This window comes from Triturus cristatus, chromosome 9 (genome assembly GCF_964204655.1).
Source record: "Triturus cristatus chromosome 9, aTriCri1.1, whole genome shotgun sequence".
NCBI classification, from domain to species: Eukaryota; Metazoa; Chordata; class Amphibia; order Caudata; family Salamandridae; genus Triturus; species Triturus cristatus.
Genome location: NC_140592.1, coordinates 861606900 through 861627840, shown reverse-complemented (window position 1 = coordinate 861627840; position 20941 = coordinate 861606900). Strand labels below are relative to the sequence as shown.

At 52.5% G+C, this 20941-nt stretch overlaps 1 protein-coding gene across 1 annotated transcript in view; it reads left to right on the top strand.

Annotated features, from left to right (window-relative positions):
• DYNC1H1 (dynein cytoplasmic 1 heavy chain 1) overlaps positions 1 to 20941 on the top strand; it is a 1397843-nt gene that overhangs the window by 1244085 nt on the left and 132817 nt on the right. Inside the window, exon 74 of the mRNA XM_085626346.1 lies at positions 508 to 661. Coding sequence (XP_085482472.1) covers positions 508 to 661 — 154 coding nt within the window. The remainder of the gene's footprint in view (positions 1 to 507; positions 662 to 20941) is intronic.

Genomic DNA, 20941 nt, shown 5'->3' with positions numbered 1-20941 from the left:
ACCACCCCACCCATCCTCCCTGTTCTGCAAACTGATTTCTAGGGTTAAGGTCATTCCTTTCAGGGCCCAAGTATCAAGGCACCAGTGGTCAGTATCTTGCATGGCTCTGCGTTCCTGGCGCGGAATGTCGTGTACAGAACTGACATCAGCACCAAGGGCGGTGTCCAAGTAGCTGCCACGACGCCAACGACGGGTGCAGGGGTACTGCTGATGAAAACTTTCCGGATCCAGTCTGACGCCTGGAGGTAATTCCAAGGTAAGGTATCTATCACTAACTAATGTTTCTTACAGATATATCGTTACCGAAGGTAAGTAACTTGTTCGACATACCACAGGAGAGCTGAAAACCTGAAGTAAACCTGGAACTCTTGCTGCAATGCAAGCTGAGCTTCCCACTGAAAAAATCAGTAATAATATTGATGAAACTGAAATAATTGTTCTAATCTTGTTATGTCTCTATAGTTTCAGACACCATAATTAATTCTTTAATTTTTCGTGGGACTGTAGGACCCACTTTTCCGTTTCTTTGAAAGAGAAGTGAAGATGGGAGCAAAGTTACTTCAGGATGTGCGTCAAGATCTTGCTGATGTGGTTCAAGTTTGTGAGGGCAAGAAGAAGCAGACCAACTATTTACGCACTCTGATAAATGAATTGGTCAAAGGTATGATATTTGGCATGCCATAAATGTTACATCTGTAATATGTCTAGTGATGCATATACATCATTACACCGACTTATGAAATAGGCTACTTATTTTAGAGTACTCTAAGCTGTTCTTCCCAATTTGCATTCTCTCTAGTTGTTCCTGTTACTGATGAAAAATTAAGTTTCTCTAAACATGCTCAATAGAGAAACAGCTTCCAACCAGATGCATATGACCTATGATGGGATTAGGAAGCCATATATAAATTGCAAATCAAGGTTTATAGACAAGTGTGTGGCTTACTAGACTAGCTACTTATTGGTATGATACCATGCCCTGAAATTCCTAGAGATGAAACATCCCTTAAATGTCTTGAACCAGGGTTGATTTAACACTTCGACAAAAATTACATTTTTTAATCCTTAATCAGACTTGAACAAATCATTTTCATCACTGAATCTTCATTATTATTCTTTTCTAAAAGACTTTATGTATGCACAGTGTTTAAGAAATGTGAAGAAAAATGAGAAGTGTGTTTTTTTGTTGTTTTTTGTTTTGTTTCCATTCATTACTTTGATCTAATGGAGGTAAATAGAGGTGGAATATAAGGTTCTCGGTGCTTAGTCTTTTGGGAGAAATTGAGGCTGTGTCTTGCAAAGCCTTCTGAGTGACTGTCGCAAGGTAGCAATAAGTGTTCCTACTTGAGCCACAGGATATGTTGTAGCAATCCGAAAGTCCTTCTTAATCTACACATTTGAACCTCAGTTTCCATTAGGTTGAAGTACCTGTTGTAGGAAAGTGCCCCTTTTTGCATGGTTGCCCCCCACTTTTTGCCTGAGGTTGATGTTCTTTGACCAAGTGTACCCTGCGATCCTGCCAACCAGGTACCCAGAGCCTATGTTCTTTTTCTAAAACTGTACTGTTGCAAACCCGATTGACAACTCTCTGGTTAAAGGTACCATTGGTATCTGATAGAGACTACTAGCCGCAGATTCCTTCACGTAGAATTCTCCCCAGGCGTGAGACTGGATCCGGAAACTTTTTGCCATAGCATCCCTGCGTGCGGGGGCGGGGCGACATCACGTGACTCCGCCCAGACGTCGTCCGCGTATGTGACGTTAGCGAGGTCACATAAGACCCGCCCTGGCGCGCCCACGTCAGTTTTTTTCCTTTTCCGCGTGCAACGCAGATCCGATCCTTGCTACGGGCCTGTTAGGCCCCTTTTTTCTTCCATTTATTAGTGGAACAGTGTGCGAATGCCTTCGGGCTTTAAGACTTGCACGTCTTGTGGGCATCTTATGTCGGCGACGGACACTCACCTCATTTGTATGTGGTGTTTGGGGGAGGATCACGGCACCACAGACTGTATGCAGTGCCAACAGTTCAAGCCGAAGTCGCGGCGGGAGCGCCGGATGAAACTTCTATCGGCGCGTCTCTCCAGGTTGACGTCTTCCCTCGGTCTGCTTCGACGGATGGCTTCAGACTCTGCCGTGGTCGTCGTCCTCTCCTTTCTCCGATGTCATGTGAGCGTCGCTCCCAGGTGGTTATGTGTCGCAGTTTGTCCCCGGGGGCTGGTTTCCGGCCTCCCGGGGGCGTGGACTCTCCGCGGGTGATGCGGCCCCGCGTGTCGTCCTATCCACCGTTTCCCAGTGTTGGGGCGTCGAGAGTTCAAATGGAGACATACGCGGTGGCTTTGCAGGCCTTGCTGGCGTCTCCTCCTCCTTCCCCTCCTGGGGCGTCGGCGGATCCCTCGCTCTGCGCAGGGCCCTCTGTGGCGCCACCGGTGGCTCCTGCCCTGGCACCGACTGGTTCGGTTCCAGGCTTGGAGGATGTGGTACTGTTGGGGTGCGGCTCCTCTGGGGTACCTCTTTCAGGCCACGGCATCTCTGCCTTGCCGCTAACTCCCGTGGGGGTCCCTGTGGTGTCGCGGGAGGTCACGGGGGCTCGGGTCACATCCCTGAGCCCCTCTCAGTCCTTTGACAGGGTGGTCCTGTCTAAAGCCGAGGTGACGCCGTTACGGCGCCGGCAGCAGCTAGACCGTGCAGAACCACGGAGGTCGGTGGACCCTCCTCGTCTCGCTCTGGGTCGAGGCTGAGGAGAGAACCCTCGTCCCTCTCCGGGCCCCTCTCGTTCCTCCACACAGGTGGCTGCCTCGTCGGAGAGTGAGTCCGAGGTTGAATCGTCCCTGGCACCGCCGCATGGGTTGCCAAGTGTTCTTCGGCTCATTCTGGTCCGCGGCTGTCGGAGGGCTTCGTGCCACTCCCCAGGCCCGTCTCATTTCTCTGCGCAGGTGGCTGCCTCGGTGGGCGTCAGGTCGGCGCCACCCCGGAGCCGTGCGGCTCCAGCTCTACTCCGGTCTCCACTCCGGTCCCCGGTGCGGGGTAACTTGGAGGTCCCTTGTCCAGCGACGCCGGCTGGTGGCGACGTCCTACCTCAGGCAGCTAATTCTACGGCTCTGTGCAGGGGTCGTACCGCGGATTCGTCTTCGGACGCTCCTTCTCCGGAGGCATGCATATTGGTGTCGTCCTCCCCAGAGACTGGTCGTCGTGTGGTGTCTTTTTCACCGGCGTCGAAGGGCGGCTCCCTGCCCTTCCTGGGGTAGCGGTGTTCGTCAGAAGAGCGGCAGGTCCGTCATTCTTCGGCTCCTTCTGACTTCCAGGTCTGGCCCTTGTCCGTGCCGCTTGGCCTCGGGGACGGCCACCTTAGTTTGCAGCGGTCGACCACGGAGGAGCTGATATCTCCACCCTGGGGCCCTATGGAGGCGGGTGCAGCCTTCGCTCTCGCGGTGTCCACGGCTGTGGACATCCTGTGCATGGGTGATCCGGTGGCTCACTTTCCGGCTGACCATCTGTTGGAGGTCCTCCACCAGGGCTCTGGTGGGAGAGAGATCTTACTTCCCTTTGAAGGTTCGCTCCTTTCTTCCCTGACGGGGGCTTGGAAGCGTCCTGCATCAGGGGACCCAGTGCCTCACATCTTCTGCACCGGCACCTGCCGGCGCCGCATGACCCGGCGTCTTTCCCTTCACCCCTCAGCCGCCAGCCCCATTTTCGTGACTGCTTTTCCATCTCTTCCGCTGTCCCGGGAGGCCCGCTGGCTGGACTCGTGGGGACGCAACATGTTCGCCTCGACCAGCGCGGCCCTGCGGGCCCTTAACACCTTGTGTGTGCTGGCTAGGGCCTCCTCTTGTTTGTGGGACTCGGCGGAGTCTTTGGGATCTGCAGCTTCCCAGGAGTCTGGCCTAGTGGGCTTAGGGCATCATCCATTGGATGGCCGTGAGCTTGCGGCGTTTATTCTCTGCTCCTCTCTGGACATCTCGGAGGTGTTGGTCCGGGCCATGGCTTCCTCAGTCACTGTCCGTCGCCATGCTTGGCTTTGGGATGTCGTATTCCCTGAGAATATTCAGGAGCGACTCATCGACCTTCCATTTGATGGCAGCCTGTTGTTCCATGCCCCGGCCGACACCGCCATCCAAAGGCTCTTGGCAGGGCTAAGTCCTCCTTCGCCACCTTATGCTCCTCCTCCTCCGTCCCCTCCTCATTGACTTCTGAGTTGGGTTGATTCTGGGCCTTCTTAGGCCAGCTGTTATGTGCAGTGTGTTTTCTAGCCATTTACGTCCTTCCTTGGGACTTTGGCATTGTTGGCTGTGGGATGGCCCTTGTGTTGATTGTGTGGGGTTCTGCAGGAGTTGTTGCGCAGGCTTGGCCCTGAGATTATGCCTTCTGCTTTGCTTGGGCTGCTTGTCAAGCCTTAAGCGGGAGTGTTTTTTTCCCCGTGGCTCTTTTGTTTTTTCCTCTGCTGCAGAAGTTCTTACAAAGAGGGTTCCCATATCTTGGGACTTAACGTACCCTATGTGGGGTAGTGGTAGCTGTCATATAGCTTGCACTCTGCTAGAGGGTTCTGGTTGCCTTCGGGTGCCTGTTCTCCATGGCGTTTAGGTAGGTTGCTTTTGCTTCCTGAGGTCGTGTGCGCAGCCACTCGTAGTGGTGGCCCGGGCATCTCCTCCTCTCCCTGCTCCTGTGCTGAGGTCTGGAACGATCCTGTGTTCCCCCTTGCCAGGCGTCGCCTACTCGGCCTTCCTGGGGCCTCGGACTATTCTTTTTGCTTCTGGCTTTGACTGCCGGCGCTGGCTGGCTGGCAGGCTGCTCTCCATCGGGAGTGGGTTTTCCTTCTTTTCCCTAGTTTCCTTGGGTCCTCTAGGCTTCTTCTTCCGCTTTTCCTGTCTTGGCATTGGGCGGAAGCTATGTTGCCATGTGGGGGAGTGGGGTGCTTCGGCCTCTCCGTCCTTGCCCTTGGTTCCTCTGCTGTGAGTGTAGGAGCCTCTTCAGCCTTCCTTACCTCCTATATCCTCTTGGGGTCGGTGGGGTTCTGCTTGTGGGGGTTCCCTTGGCCTAGCAGGGGCGAGGTTCTACCTGGTCCACAGATCTGGTCCCCTGTGGGGCCCTCTGTACTGCATTGGCTGGTGGGGTCCTTTCGCAGACCCTCCTTCCCAGGGGGTATGGCTCGGGTATCTATTCTATGTGAAGTAATCTGCGGCTAGTAGTCTCTATCAGATGTATGAGGTACTTACCTTCGGTAACGGTGTATCTGGTAGAGACGATTCTAGCAGCAGATACCTTCACGGCCCGCCCTTCCTTCCCTATTCTGCGAGGACCCTTGGGTTGGTCTTCGGTACTCGCCTCCCGGTGGGGGGCTCTCTCTCCTGTGAGTGCCTTCCTTGTTCTTAACGGGTAGCTCCGTCTGGGGGCGGTTTATTCCTCTCTTGGTTCTTTGGAGGATGGGGTTTCAGTGCGCTGGTGCCCTGCTGCTCTGGCTACTCCAGGTTTGGGGGGGGATTGCTTCTATCCTTGTCCTCCCTCCCCTCCCTTCCATTGCTGTCCTCTGGTTTGAGTGTCCTCTGGCCATGTCTTGCCCTTGTCCCTTGTGGGTGGTTGCCCTCTAGGTTGGGGTGACTTGGAGGTTTGTTGTCCCTGTCTGTCCTGGGACTGTTCCCATTCCTTGCTCAGGATGGGGGGGGTGGGTTTACTATGTGTGCCATGACTTTACGCATGTTCTTTGCCTCTGGGGCACAGGTATGGGAGGTTGTCTATGTGCTGGCAGGGTGACTGCGCAGATTTCTGCTTGTTCCTCTTCTTTCCCTGCCTTTGGGTTCTGCGGTGTTGGCACTACTCTGGTGGTGTTGTTAGTCACCGTTTCTTTCCAATTTTCTACTCTTCGCACACTGTTCCCATGCTTCCACAGTTTTTTATCTAGTCGTTCCGCCTTGTGGTGGGAAAAGGTTCTCCGAAGAAAACTGACGTAGGCGCACTGGGGCGGGTCTTAAGTGACCTCGCTGGCGTCACGTACGCGGACGATGCCTGGGCGGAGTCACGTGATGCCGCCCTGGCGCGCAGGGATGCTGTGGCAAAAAAGTTTCCCGATCACGCCTGGAGCCAATTCTACGTGAAGGAATCTGCAGCTAGAATCGTCTCTACCAGATAGACCGTTACCGAAGGTAAGTAACTCGTACGTCAGGTCCGGAGATACGACTTCTTTGGCTGTTCTGTTCTCTGTGACTTTCTGGTGTAATCTTTTTGCAGACCCACCACCGGGGTTGGTATTGCTGGGGTATCTATTCTAAGGTAAGGAATCTATCACTAATGTGTCTCTTTCAGATGCACAAGTTACTACTTGTGTAACGATATATCTGTAAGAGACATTAATTAGTGATAGATTCCTTACCGTCCCACCCATCCTCCCCGTTCTGCGAACTGATTTCTAGGGTTAAGGTCATCCTTTTCTCATGGATACATCTGCCAGTGGATGCCTCACCTTGTGAATATCCCCTGCGCCAGCAACATTCGGAAACTTTTGTAGCTCTCCACGCCGAAGAGGACGACGTCACAGAAGCACCTCGTTGGCGTGATGATGTCCGTTCCCTTTTTTCCGCGCCGTCAACGCTAACGGTTTTCTGGGACTCTCCGTAGCTTTTACTAGTTACTTTGTGTTTCTTCTGGTGTTTCTGCTTTCTTCTTACTTCTTTTTCAAGATGTCGACTAAGAAGTCAGGATTCAAGCCATGTAGAGAGTGTGGTAAACACATGTCCATTACGGATCCACACGAGGATTGTGTCTGGTGCCTCTCGTCGGATCGTGTCTGCTGCCTGTCGTCGGATCACAACGTCAAGGGATGCTCTTGCTGCCGCAAGATGAATCCAAAGGCTTTGAAGGAAAGAGAAGCTAAGCTATTTATAGCGAAGATGAGAAAGGAGAAGAGAGGTCGAAGATGTTCAAGATAGAGGTCGAGGTCGGGGTCGAAGTAGACGTCGGGTCATGCTTCTAAGTCGAAGAAACATAAAAAGAAGAGGAGGCATGGCTCTCGGCGCCGTTCGGATAAGGAGACTGCTCCGAGATAGACTTCACCTACTCCTCGACGTCGTAAGGACTATGTTTCTCCCTCTCCTTCTGTATCAAATCCGGCTTCTCCTGTTTGCCTGACTTCGCCTGCGGCTTCTCCGGAGCGCGCTCCGGCTCCATCAACGACGCCGACGCATTCTCCGACTCCGGTTGAAGAGGCTCTGGCTACTGATCAGTCTTCAAATCCATTGGCTCCACCGTCGGCGCCGATTGGCCCGAGTCTGGTAATGCCTCAATCTGAGCCTTAACCCCCCCCCCCCCCCCCTCATTTCTAGGCCCGGGACAAGACCCATTGCAGTATTTAAAGGCTATGTATGGCGTCTTTTCGAGAGCGATGTACCCCTCTGGAGCACCTTCGGGTCCAATGAGTCCAATGTTCTTTAATCTGGGGGTCCCTCAGGCTGACGCTCAGTCTCCATTTATGCCATTCTTCCCAGCGACACCGTCTTGGCATTTCACCGGCGCCGAGGACGTCGACGCCGCTCCCTTCTTCTCCGGCTCCAGCTCGACCTCGTTCGACTCCAGCTGCTCCTCTGGATCTGTGTTCGACGCCGGCTCCGTCTGAGTCGGTTGCGGCGGCGCCGACACCTGTCCTGAGGATTAGGTCCTGGCGAGAAGCACAGAGAATTTTGGAGGAGCAAAGGTAGCAGGTGGAATAAATGGAAGAGGGTGAGCTTATGGAGTCAGATGACTTGTTTGAGGAATTGAAAGAGGCAAGTGGCCTTGATTTGTCACCAGAATGGGAGGTTACTCCTCCCTCTGATCCTCCCTCTAAGGATGTGGCTCCTTACCACACGGTCATTAGAAAAGCAGCGGAGCTTTTGGATTTACAGCTACCAACTGCTGAATTTAAACCTAACATCCTTACTGAGGTTCTGCATTCTCCCTCCACTGTGGTAGAGCCTTTACTTCCATTTAATGATGCCATCACTGAGCCAGTCATGGAGGTTTGGCGTAAGCCCTTTTCGGCTCCTGCGGTATCCAAGTCTGTTGCTAGGAGGTACAGGGCAGCTCCAGGAGATACAGACTTTCTTACTTACCATCCTTCTCCTGAAAGTCTGGTAGTTGTCTGCCTGCTCAAAGAAGTATTCTGGGGCCTTTCCACAGGTTCCTAGTGACAGGGACTCTAAGAAGCTCGACCAATCGGCCAATAAAGTGTTCTCTGCGAGTATGGCCTTACAGTCAACAAATGCCACCTGTCTTTTGGGCCGTTATATCCACGCTCTAATGGATTCTGCTAAACAGCTGGCTCCTAAGTTATCTGAGGAGGACAGGCAGAATTTTAATGAAGTCCTGTCGGACACTCAGGCGGCTGCGCGTCAGGTTATCCAGAGTGCCCTGCATACTGGGGATTCTGTGGCCAGGATCATGGGCTCCTCGGTCGCCACAAGGAGGAGTGATTGGCTCAAATCTTCAGAGTTCTCCCCTGATGTGCAGACAACACTTCTGGACTTGCCTTTTGACGGTTCTGGGCTTTTTGGGAAAAAGGCGGATGCGGCCTTGGAAAGGTTCAAGGACAGCAAAGCTACGACCAAGTCTCTGGGCCTGCAAGCACAGCCTAGAGGTTCCTCTTATAGGAGGTACAAAGGTTTTGGGAGGTCGTCCTTTCGGACCTACAGGCAGCCTCAACAGCAGCAGCAAAATACCCTGTATAAGAGCTACAGGGCCAGGAACAGGGTGTGAAAAAGTGCCATCTTTCTTGCATGGTATGCCCCCACTTTTTTCTGAATTGCTGAATGTACTTTGACTGAGTGTGCCCTGGACTCCTGCCAATCAGGTGCCCAGGGCCTATGTTCCTTCCCTAAAACACACAAAACCCAAATTGGCAAACCCTGGCCACATGTCAGCCCCTGGTAAATGGTACCCTAGGTACCCAGGGCCTTGTGACCAGGGAAGGCCTCTAAGGGCTGCAGCACTCATTGTGCCACCCTTCGAGGCCCTGTACCTTTACACACACACACTGCCTTTGCAGGCTGAGTGTCTGGGTGCAAGACAAAACAAAGTCGACATGACACACATCCCTGTGTGCCATGCCCATCACCTACACTGCCCTGGCATGCATCAGCCACCCCTCTAGCTGGGTGCCTTATGCCAATGGTGTGGGCACAGGAGCAGGAGCCCTGTGCCCCTACAGTACCCAGGTCCATTCCTGATCACTGTAAGTGCAGTGCTGCCATTTAAGAGTACATGGTGCTGAGAGCTCGTCAAACACGAACTCCACAGCACCATAATGGCAACACTGAAGACTGAAGTTTGGTATCAAACTTCTCAGCACATTAAACCCACACTGATGCCAGTATGGGAATTTATGTACTAAGCACCCCAGAGGGCATCTTAGAGATGCCCCCTTAAACCTAACCTACAATCCACGTCTGCTCTGAGGCTGCCTAGGCTGCCACACAGCAGACATGTTGCTGGACCCCTCGGTGGGAGAGCCCCTGCTCTCCTGGGCCTGCAACAATGCACATCCTGGGCGAGGTGCTAAATCTCCTCCCCCAGGAGGGGCAGGGGGAAGCTTCAAAGGCATGCCGCCTCTGTGAGCTTCCCCAGGCCACTGCAACCCCCCACTCTGGCGGGAAGCTTTGGCCAGAAACCCCAAATAAGGACAGGGGATGTGCCAGCCTGCCAACCCCACCCCTCAGGTGGGAGAGGCGAGGTGAAGCACATCTCCGGGCTCTCGCCATCTTGAAGATGGGAAGCCGTACCCTATCAGGACTAGGCTATTGCCCCCCTCCCACAGGAGATAGGTAGGATAGGGGGTGTACCTACCCCAGGACAGGGACCCATTGGTCCCTGCCCTTCACCTACCTGTAACGCCCCTAAATCTAGTATTTAGGGGCACCCTGAACCTTCCTTCCCCAGATTCCAGATTCCAAAATACAAAGAAGAGCAAGAAGAAAGAAGACCTGCCCTGCAGCTGCTAAGAAGAGGAAGACACCAACTGCTTTGGCCCCAGCCCTACCGGCCTGTCGACCCTCGAACCTGCTCCTGCTCCAACCCGGCATCTCTTGTGGCCAGCAACCTCACAAACCCCGGAGGACCTGGCTACCTTTTGGCTCTAAGCCCCTGGGACTCCCATGAGTAGAGGCTCTACTCAAAACCTACCTCTAATCCCTGGCAGCAGCCCGGAACCGCGAACCCAGCGCACACTGGACCAGCCAAGCCTGGCCAGTGCCTGAGTGAACAAAGACCACGAGGACGACACCACGGCGACTGTGGCCCCAAGTCCGGCACCCAAGGACCTCCCTCGACACTCCTGAAGACACCTGCAGCCTCAGAACAAGGTGCCCCCCCTACCGCGTTCAACAGAGGGTAAGATTTCCCGACACCAAAAGGCACCCCTGCACGCGGCGCCCCGCGGCCCCCTGTGCCCAATCCCGGCGTACCTACCTATCCTCCAACTACCCAACTTACCTCTCGAAGTGGTGGTGGCACCTGAAGAATCCTCGTCCCCGAGCTTGCAGTCTTTTTTTAAACCGGAGATTTCCCATTGAAATCAATTGAGCGCTTGAAGGCTCAAAAGCACCCTGCACCCAGCCGCCTGAGTGGCCCTGGCAGTGCAACCTCTACACCTACCTACTTCCCCACTTGCCCTGAGTAAGTGACCAGGAGCCCAGCTCCCACAGCCGCGTGGCTTGCTAGTCAGCAGCCAGCAACCAAGGCCCCCCATCCCTCATAGGATAACATTGGGCCTAACTCTCTCTGCACCCGGCCGCCCTAGAGTCGCTGAGGGTGAACCAACTGTACCTACCTGACCCTGGGGGACCCCTGAGTCTATGCCCAGAACCTCAACTCTGCCAGTCGAGTACTTACCTTTAAACCGATAACTCTATTTTCTTCATAGGGTAACATTGACTGGCTTTTACCTGAAATTTCTTTTAAGTGTAGACTTTTCAAATCTTGAAATATTCACCAAAAATCAGCCGAGTAACGAAAACGAAAATACTCACCTGCTCTTAGGTGAGCTCCCAGTGCTGGATCGTGGTGCCCAGCCGTGACTCTGAAAAATACTTACAACTGTACTTACCAGTAACCCAATTTTCTTCCATAGGAAATCATTGACTGTTTTCTTTGAAATATTTTTTAAGTGTCAACTTTTAAAATAGCTAAATGTTGTTTAAAAATCATCACAGTAATTAAGTCGACTTTCATCACTTGATTCTAAGTACTGACCCAGGACTGAATCTAGGATCCACTCCTGGATTTCCAAAAGTAATCCTAAAAGTAATCTGTTTCCATTGAGCTCAATGTATTGTTGTGTTTAAAATAGAGTTGCCTATTGCAACCACTTGTAACTGTTTACAAAAGTCAATTGCATATTGCAAAAGTATTTATATAAAGCATCTCATTCTGAGAAAGTATATTTTAGATCCAATTGTTGGTTCTAAAATAAAACAAGCATATATTTTTTTTTATATATAATCCATTGGCCTAGCGTTCAGTTTTGAGTGTGTGAGACCATTTGCTGACTGAGTGTGTACAACAAATGCTTTACACTGTCCTCTGATACTGCCTTACTGCTCGACCAAGCTACCACTTTAGAGAGCAAAGTTATATCTAACTTTAGCCTCTGTCAAACCCTTGGGGACTGTGGACTCTGTACACCCTGTACCTATTAAGGAACAGTATATACAGAGCCACTTTCTCACACAGGGGTCGTGCTCGAGGTCGTCAGCTCTCCTCCTCCTCTTCCTCCCTCCCTCCTACCACAACAAAGCAGCCCTAGATCCACCATTCTGGATCATGTTGGTCCTGTGGGGGGTCGGCTTACCCATTTTCTACAAGATTGGGAATCGGTCACTACAGACCTTTGGGTTCTAAATCTTGTGGAGAATGGGTATGCTCTTCCCATTAGGGAATTCCCTCCGAATTACCCTCCTTGCCAAGGTGCTTGCTCGGAGGACCACCTTCTTCTCCTGCAGGACGAAGTCCTAACGTTACTGAAAAAAGGCACGATAGAGGTGATTCCAGAGCAGGAAAGGGGTCAGGGATGCTACTCCCGGTATTTCCTGATTCCGAAGAAGAATGGCAGGCTGCGTCCAATCCTGGATCTCAGGATCTTGAATCTTTTTCTGAAGCAGGAGAAGTTCAAGATGCTCACCCTTGCGCAGGTTCTTCAAGCGCTGCAACAGGAAGACTGGATGACTGGCTGATCAAAGCGGAGTCGACAGAGAAGGTGCTTCCTCATCTGCAGGTTACAACTCAGCTGTTGTACAAATTGGTTTTCTCGATAAATGTGCCCAAATCTCACCTGGTGCCCTCTTAGAGCAACCTGTTCATAGGAGCGGTACTGGACACTACTGTGTGTCGAGCATTCCCACCTCCACAAAGGATTCTCGACATATAGGAACTGATTCCCTTGTTTTACAATGGAGCGGTCGTTCCAGTCCTGAAGGTTCTTCGTCTTCTCGGTCTGTTTGCTTCCTGCATTCTTTTGGTCAACCATGCACGCTGGCACATGAGGGAGCTCCAGTGGTGCCTCCGCAGGCAGTGGTATCAACACAACGGAAATCTCAGGGAGTCTGTGAGGATCTCCAGAGAAGCTGCAGCAGATCTGTCTTGGTGGAGCGTGGAGGGCAATCTGTCTCAAGGAAAGCCCTTCCATGTACCTCCATCGGTGGCCACAGTGATAACGGATGCATCCACTTTGGGGTGGGGTGCGCATCTGGGGGGGTCTGGAGATCAAGGGTCTTTGGTCTCCAGAGGAAAGGTTGCTTCACATCAACCTTTTGGAGTTGCTTGCGATACGTTTGGCGCTCAAGGCCTTCCTTCCTCCCTTCCCTTCGCAGTCAGTCGGTTCAAGTCCCGACGGACAACACTACCGCGATGTGGTATGTCAACAAGCAGGGAGAAGTGGGGTCGCATTGTCTCTGCAGAGAGGCTCTGCGTCTCTGGTCCTGGGTTCAGGATCATCAGATTTGTCGGCGCCGAGATGGATTTCGGCCTCGAAGTGTTGGTGGCCCTGTGTGCTTTGGTCGGCACCGAAGGTGGTGTCGGTGCCGAAGAGCTGGGTTTCGACCCTGAGTGCTTCGGTGCGGAGCTCGGTGTCGATATGGGGGTCGGCTTCTTTTTCGGCGCCGAAGCGGGTTTATCGGTACCGGGAGTAGGCTGGCTCAAGCCCGAGCCGCCGGAACGCTTGCTTAGCTTCTTCACCGGGCCCGAAGGTGGGGTGTTGGAAGCAGTGTCCTAGGTCTTGCCTAGGCCCGGAGGCGAAGGCGTGAGCGGAGCCTTTTTCGGTGCTGGCAGGGGTGTGGGGGGGGGATCCGTACTCAGGACCCTCTGCGCCGGAGTGATGTCCTCCACATCTGAGTCGTCGGCCACGGAAGCGCCGACGAGGCCCTCTTCGATGTACTGCTCTGGAGCATCGATGCCTTCTCCGAAGATGTCGTCCGGCGGACAACACTACCGCGATGTGGTATGTCAACTAGCAGGGAGGAGTGGGGTCGCATTGTCTCTGCAGAGAGGCTCTGCTTCTCTGGTCCTGGGTTCAGGATCATCAGGTTAGAGGCATGTGGGCTGCTGAATTCATATCTGTGCATAGATCGCCGCCTAGTGTTGGGTCCGGATGATTGCACGTTGTTGTCCTGGAAGAGTCTTCGAAGTATCCTGGGATAGGTGACTCCTCCCCTGTACTACAGTGCGCATGGGCATCCTCTCCATCCTCAGATTGTTTTTTTCCGCCATTGGGTTCGGATGTGCTTATCTTGACTCAAGTTAGGAAAAACTTTTTCTAGGCCAAAAGGCCTTTAGTTCGCGTCGGTACTGTTCCCGATTGGTATCGATAGTATCTTGTTAGTTTACTAACTTCAAGAACCAACTTTTTCGCTTCCTACCCGACCATCGACCCGTCATCGACGATGGAATCGAGGACACCATTCAAGCGGTGTCCGGTATGTAATGCGAAATATCCCCACATCGACGTCCATCCGTGTGCAACAAATGCCTTTCACCGGATCACGACGAATCTACATGTATGGCCTGTGCCCGATTCCGATCCAAGAAGACTCTCCGGAATCGAGGAGCAGCGAGACTCGAAACGCGGCAAGCGACACCGGCCCCGGCCGACATCTTCAGCGCTGAGACCGAAGATGTCGAAGACGTGGAGAACCTACCCTCCAGCCCCGTTTCCGAACACGACTCCGGCTCGGAAGACGTCGAAGAAAGCCTCTTTCGCAGAGACGAAGACGACACCGAGGTAGGAGACTACAATGAGGCCTTAGGGGCCGAAGAGAGTAGCTCCGACGACGAGCAAGGCCTACCCGTACAGACTGAAGACATCCCAGTGCGCCAGTCTATGGCTCCGGTCGAGGGATCGCCTTCGGGCCTTACCCAAGACCTATCCCGCAGTTCTAAGGCCCCGCCCTCTGGCCCGGCCTCGGACATTCAGCGGCAGCCATTAATACCCAAACCGGCTGGTTTCCCTTCTTCGAAACCGAAAGCTGTCTTGGTTCAACTGAAACCGAAACCGAAAGTAACGCTGGTCGGATCGAGGCCCACCACACCTTCGACGCCAGCAAAACCCATTGGCACCGAGCGCACCAAACGAGACTTCGGTGCCGAGCTTGCAACGGCCGACGTCGGCGTCGACATACGGAAGAAGACCTTCTGTGCCACCAAACCTACTCGGCTCCCGGCACCGACGCAATCGACTCCGACCCCAAAGGTCAAACTGCCTGCTGCGTCTCACACCGCTTCGACAGCACCACCAAAGGCACACTCATCGAAGACGTCGACGGCCATTACCGCCCCTCGACTCGATGACTCACCGGCGCCGAAAAAGTCCACGCCCGCTTCTACGGAACCGGTCGGCGCAAAGGAATCGATGGCGCTCCAGGTGCGGCCCGTTGCTGCGCAACGCACCAAACACAAAACAGTCCTCCAGGACACATCGGGCTCCGAGCCAATAAAAGCTCCAACAGCCTCTTCGGCACCGGCCAACATTACTTTTGGCCTGCCGCCATCCACGGCCCCGAAACTGTTCCAAATCAGGACACGGGTCACCCACACCACGATCACGCCTGCCGAATGTTCTCCTGCGGAGACGTCTCCGTCACATATCATCGACGCCGACACCGGCAGGATGCTACTCCACAAAAGGAGAATAACTTCAGAGCCAGCTTTGGACTCCTTCCGGATCCCACTTAAAAGAAAGCTGCCAGTGGTTTCGGAACCGGTTCTTTACGAACCTCTCCATTCCCCCTACCAGGATCCACAGTCCTTCTCTCCCACACACTCCGACACAGATGTTTTGGAGGACTACATGGGTGACCACGTCCCCTACCCCGGAGAGATGGACCCTCAAGGCCAACAGGACCCTGATCAAGCTTGGGATGACCCTGTCGACTCCGGTGCACCTATAGATGCACAGGACCCGCAACTCTATGGAGCAAAAACATCTCCCACAGAGGACACTGCCGCGTTCAACGCCTTAATTGAACGTGCTGCGGCCAATCATGGGGTGCAACTTCACTCTGACACCATAGAGGACGACTTTCTCATGGACACTTTCGCATCCTCAGAAAGGAACATTAAAACTCTACCTATGTTAAAGAGTGTCCTCAAACCAGCAAAGGACATCTTCAAGGAACCCACCAGGGCAAGAGTAATAAACCCCAGGATCGACAAAAAATACAGATCGGCGCCTGGGGACCCCACCTACATTAGAGGCCAGTTACCTCTGGATTCAATTGTAGTTGCGAATGCTCGCAAGAGGGCACACTCGCAAACAACAGGTGATGCTCCTCCCCCGGACAAAGAGTCCAAGGTGCTAGAGACCTCCGGTAAACAGGTTGCCGCACAGGCGGCTAACATATGGCGTATTGCCAATACTCAGGCGCTCCTCGCTCGCTACGATCGAGCACATACGACACATTAGAACAACTACTCCAACATCTCCCTGACCAATACAAAGAAGGTGCAGAGATCCTCATCAGGGAGGGACAGCTCCTCACAAATGCATCCATTAAGTGTGCACTGGATGCCGCGGATACAGCTGCCAGAGCCATAAACACTAGCGTCATGTTGCGACGACATGCCTGGTTGCGAATCTCCGGATTCAAACCTGAGGTACAAAATAACATCCTCAACCAACCTGTCAACCCCGACTACTTATTCGGGCCGGAGGTTGACACCACCCTAGAGAAAATAAAAAAGGACACGGACACTGCAAAGTCCATGGGGGCTCTACAAACGCAGTCCTTTCGGAGCGGCTCCTTTCGTCGCCCCGGAAATAGAGGAGCAGGTAGAGGACAGGGGTCACAGCAAACATACAACAAAGGCAACACACAGAGCACCTACGACAAAAACACCCGGGGTGGATATCGTGGCTCCAGCACAAAGGGCAGAGGACGCGGCTACGGCAACACCAGGTCCTCCCCCAAGAACAAGCAGTGACGCCCTCTCCCTTCCTCCCGACCACATAACACCTGTCGGGGGAAGGCTACAAAGGTTCCTGTCCACGTGGAACTCCATCACCACGGACAGGTGGGTCAAAGATATTGTCAAATACGGTTACTGCCTAGAATTAACCTCAACTCCACCCACAATACCTCCAAAAAACCGTCCTATGTCCTCAGAGCACTTAACGCTCTTACAGCAGGAGGTGCAAAGTATGCTACTAAAAGGTGCAATAGAGGTCGTACCCGTCCACGAGCAAGGTACGGGGGTGTACTCCCTGTACTTTTTAATACCAAAAAAGGACGGGTCGCTCAGACCTATATTAGACCTGAGACCCCTAAACCGGTACATTCTCTCCGAGCATTTTCACACGCTCACTTTACAGCAAGTCCTCCCGCTGCTCAAGCAGGGAGACTTCCTGGCCACACTGGATCTCAAAGATGCGTATTTCCACATACCCATTCACCCCTCACACAAAAAATACCTCAGGTTCACTGTTCAGGGGCAGCACTACCAGTTCAAAGTCCTTCCCTTCGGCGTGACAACAGCACCCAGGGTTTTCACAAAGTGCCTAGCTACTGTAGCGGCACATCTGCGGAGGCAGCGCATACACGTCTACCCTTACCTGGACGACTGGCTCATTCAAGCAAAGTCAGCCCAACAATGTGCCAGCCACATGTCCCGCACCATTCACCTCCTTCACAGTTTGGGGTTCTCACTAAATTACCCAAAGTCCCATCTCCAGCCCGCACACGTACAACAGTACCTAGGTGCGACCGTAGACACTCTGGCGGCCACATCTCAGCCAAATTTAGTGAGAATCAACAGCATACAGATGCTGATTTCCAAGTTCAAACCACAACACTCCCTGCCCGCGCGAGTGTTCATGCAGTTGATAGGCATGATGGCCTCCTGCATTTTCATAGTCCCACACGCGAGACTACATATGCGCCCGCTCCAGGAGTGCTTAGCACGTCCGTGGAATCAGGCTCAAGGACAGTTGAAAGACCTAGTGTTGGTGAGCGGTCGGGCATACAACTCTCTGCATTGGTGGAATCCACAAAACCTTTGCAAGGGCCGACCGTTCCAAGAGCCTGTTCCACAAATAATACTGACAGCGGACGCGTCTCTCCAGGGATGGGGAGCTCATGTACTCAATTACACAGTGCAGGGACTATGGACAATACAACAAAAGAAGATGCACATCAACCTTCTAGAACTGATGGCAATCTTCCTAGCAATGAAAGCATTCAAAGTACACTTGTGCAACAAAGTCGTGTTGATCCGGACGGACAACATGACCGCCATGTACTACATACAAAAGCAGGGAGGAACACACTCTCCACAGTTGTCTCATCTGGCTCAGAGCATGTGGAAGTGGGCCATTCAGAGGAACATGTTCCTCATGGCGGAACACCTCCCCGACAAGGACAACCAGATGGCGGATCTGCTCAGCAGACACAGCCACCAGATGCACGAGTGGGAGTTACACCCATCAGTACTCCAACCGTACTTCCAGCAGTGGGGTCATCCAGACATAGACCTATTCGCCACAAGCGAAAACGCAAAATGCCAAAGCTTTGCCGCCAGGTTCCCACATCCGCAGTCGCAGGGCAATGCGATATGGATGAACTGGTCCGGCAGATTTGCGTACGCTTTTCCCCCAGCACCACTAATACCGCTGGTGGCACGCAAACTCAGACAACACTCTCTGACACTCATCCTGGTTGCTCCAATGTGGGCACGCCAGCCATGGTACACCACCTTTCTCGAACTCTCCGTGGTGCCGCATCAACGGCTGCGGGTCAAACCCGAGCATTTGACGCAGAACCATGGAGAGGTTCAGCACCCAGATCCGCAACAGCTGAACCTGGCAATCTGGCTCCTGAAGTCCTAGAGTTTGGCTACCTCAACCTGCCACCTGACTGTATGGACATCATTAAGGAGGCCAGGAGACCCACTACCAGAGCTTGCTATGCAGCCAAATGGAAGAGGTTCGTCATTTATTGCAATAATAATGACATCAACCCACTAGACGCATCCATCCAAAACATTATTTGTTACCTATTACACCTCTACCGATGCAATCTGGCGTACACCTCTATACGTGTCCATTTGACCGCAATATCCGCCTATCTACAGACCAGGCAGCACCTCTCTCTTTTCAGAGTGCCTGCCATCAAAGCATTCTTGGAAGGACTCAAACGAGTCATTCCTCCTAGCCACCCACCAGCCCCAATGTGGAACCTCAACTTGGTCCTCACACGCCTGATGGGTCCACCCTTTGAACCTCTACACTCATGCGAGATTCAATTCCTTACCTGGAAAGTAGCTTTCCTAGTCGCGATAACTTCTTTACGAAGAGTTAGTGAACTCCAGGCACTGACCGTCCAAGAGCCATTTATACAAGTTCACGCCAACAGGGTCGTACTACGTACCAACCCCAAGTTCATGCCCAAGGTGGTATCGCAGTTCCACATGAATCAGACTATTGAACTGCCGGTTTTCTTTCAAAACCCACAGACTGTCGCTGAAAGGGCACTCCATACCCTAGATGTAAAGAGCGCCCTCATGTATTATATCGACAGGACCAAACCCTTTAGGAAAACACAACAACTTTTCGTTGCCTTTGCCCCACACCACAAAGGTAACGCTATCTCCAAAGCAGGTATAGCCAGATGGATCGTTAAATGTATTCAAATTTGCTATCAAAAGGCTAAACGCACTTTAACGATTCCCCCACGAGCCCACTCAACACGTAAGTTAGGGGCCTCCATGGCTTTCCTAGGAAACATTCCTTTGCATGATATATGTAGAGCAGCCACCTGGTCCACTACACATACATTTACCAAACACTATTGTGTAGATGTACAATCAAAACAGCAGGCAGCTGTAGGACAGGCTGTTCTCAAAACTCTTTTTCAGACCGCTGCAGCTGGCACTGGTAGCCGCCGCTAATAGAGGGCACTGCTATGTATTCTATGCACAGATATGAATTCAGCAGCCCACATGCCTCGAACTGAATATGCTACTTACCAGTATACATCTGTTCTTGGCATGTAGGGCTGCTGACATTCATATCGCCCTCCCTCCTCCCCGGCGCCTGTAGCAGCTGCAGCTCTCAGAATTACTGTAAAGCATGGTCATCACTTTCTGTATCTACTCCATCACTGCCACAATGGCGAAAAACAATCTGAGGATGGAGAGGATGCCCATGCGCACTGTAGTCCAGGGGAGGAGTCACCTATCCCAGGATACTTCGAAGACTCTTCCAGGACAACAACGTGCAATCATCCGGACCCAACACTAGGCGGCGATCTATGCACAGATATGAATGTCAGCAGCCCTACATGCCAAGAACAGATGCATACTGGTAAGTAGCATATTCAATTTGTCTGATGGCAAATCATCTGGCCGGAGTTCTGAACGTGCGTGCAGACAGTCTCAGTCGGCAGTTCTCTGCTGACCACGAGTGGAGGCTCCATCCGGAGGTGGTTCGTCTCGTCTTTCGGATGTGGGGAACTCCTTGGGTGGACCTGTTTGCCACTCACGAGAACACTCACTGCCCGTCATTCTGCAGTATCCGATGCAGAAAGCTTTGGGGGACGCGTTTCAGTTGAGATGGGACTCGCATCTCCTTTACGTGTTTCCTCCCATACCCTTGATTCCTCGGGTTCTGAGGAAGATTCACCAAGACCGGGCCCAAGTCATATTGGTTGCCCCGGATTGGCCAAGAAGGGTTTGGTATACAGATCTTCTCCACCTCTCCTCGTGCCTTCGGCTCCGTCTCCCTCTCAGGGCAGACCTCCTCTCACAGTCAGAGGAGCAGGTTCTACACCCCCACCTCCAGAGCTTACACCTTCATGCCTGGAGATTGAACGGGGCAACCTGAATTCTTTTTTTCTTCCGCCTGACGTGGTAGACGTAATTTTGTCTGCCAGGCGTCATTCCACCAAGTCTATCTATTCCTATAGGTGGTTTAAATTTGTCCTTTGGTGCGGAAAGAAGTCTATTGACCCTTTGAGGGCTCGTTTATCCAACATCCTTCAGTTTGCTCTCTCTCTAGCTCAGCAAGGTTTTTTCTGTAGCTACTGTAAAGGGTTATTTATCGGCTTAGTCGGAATTCCTTTGTTTGCCGGATCAGCCGTCCTTGTTTAAATCACCCATTGTGTTACGGTTCATTAAGGGCCTGACAAACAAGTTTCTGCCCACTCCATTTATTGTGCCTCAATGGGACTTAAATCTTGTCTTAACTTACTTGATGGGTTCTCCCTTTGAGCCCTTGCACAAGTGTCCCTTAAGGCTATTGTCTTTTAAAACAGTTTTTCTCATTGCCATTACCTCGGCAAGGAGGGTAAGTGAGCTTCAAGCTCTGAGTTCGAAACCCCCGTTCTTGACCATTCATGCTAAAAGAATGGTTCTCAGGACCAGGGCTGCTTTTCTGCCTAAGGTGGTAACTCCTTTCCATCTGGGGCAGTCCATTACCCTTCCTACCTTCTATCCTCCCCCT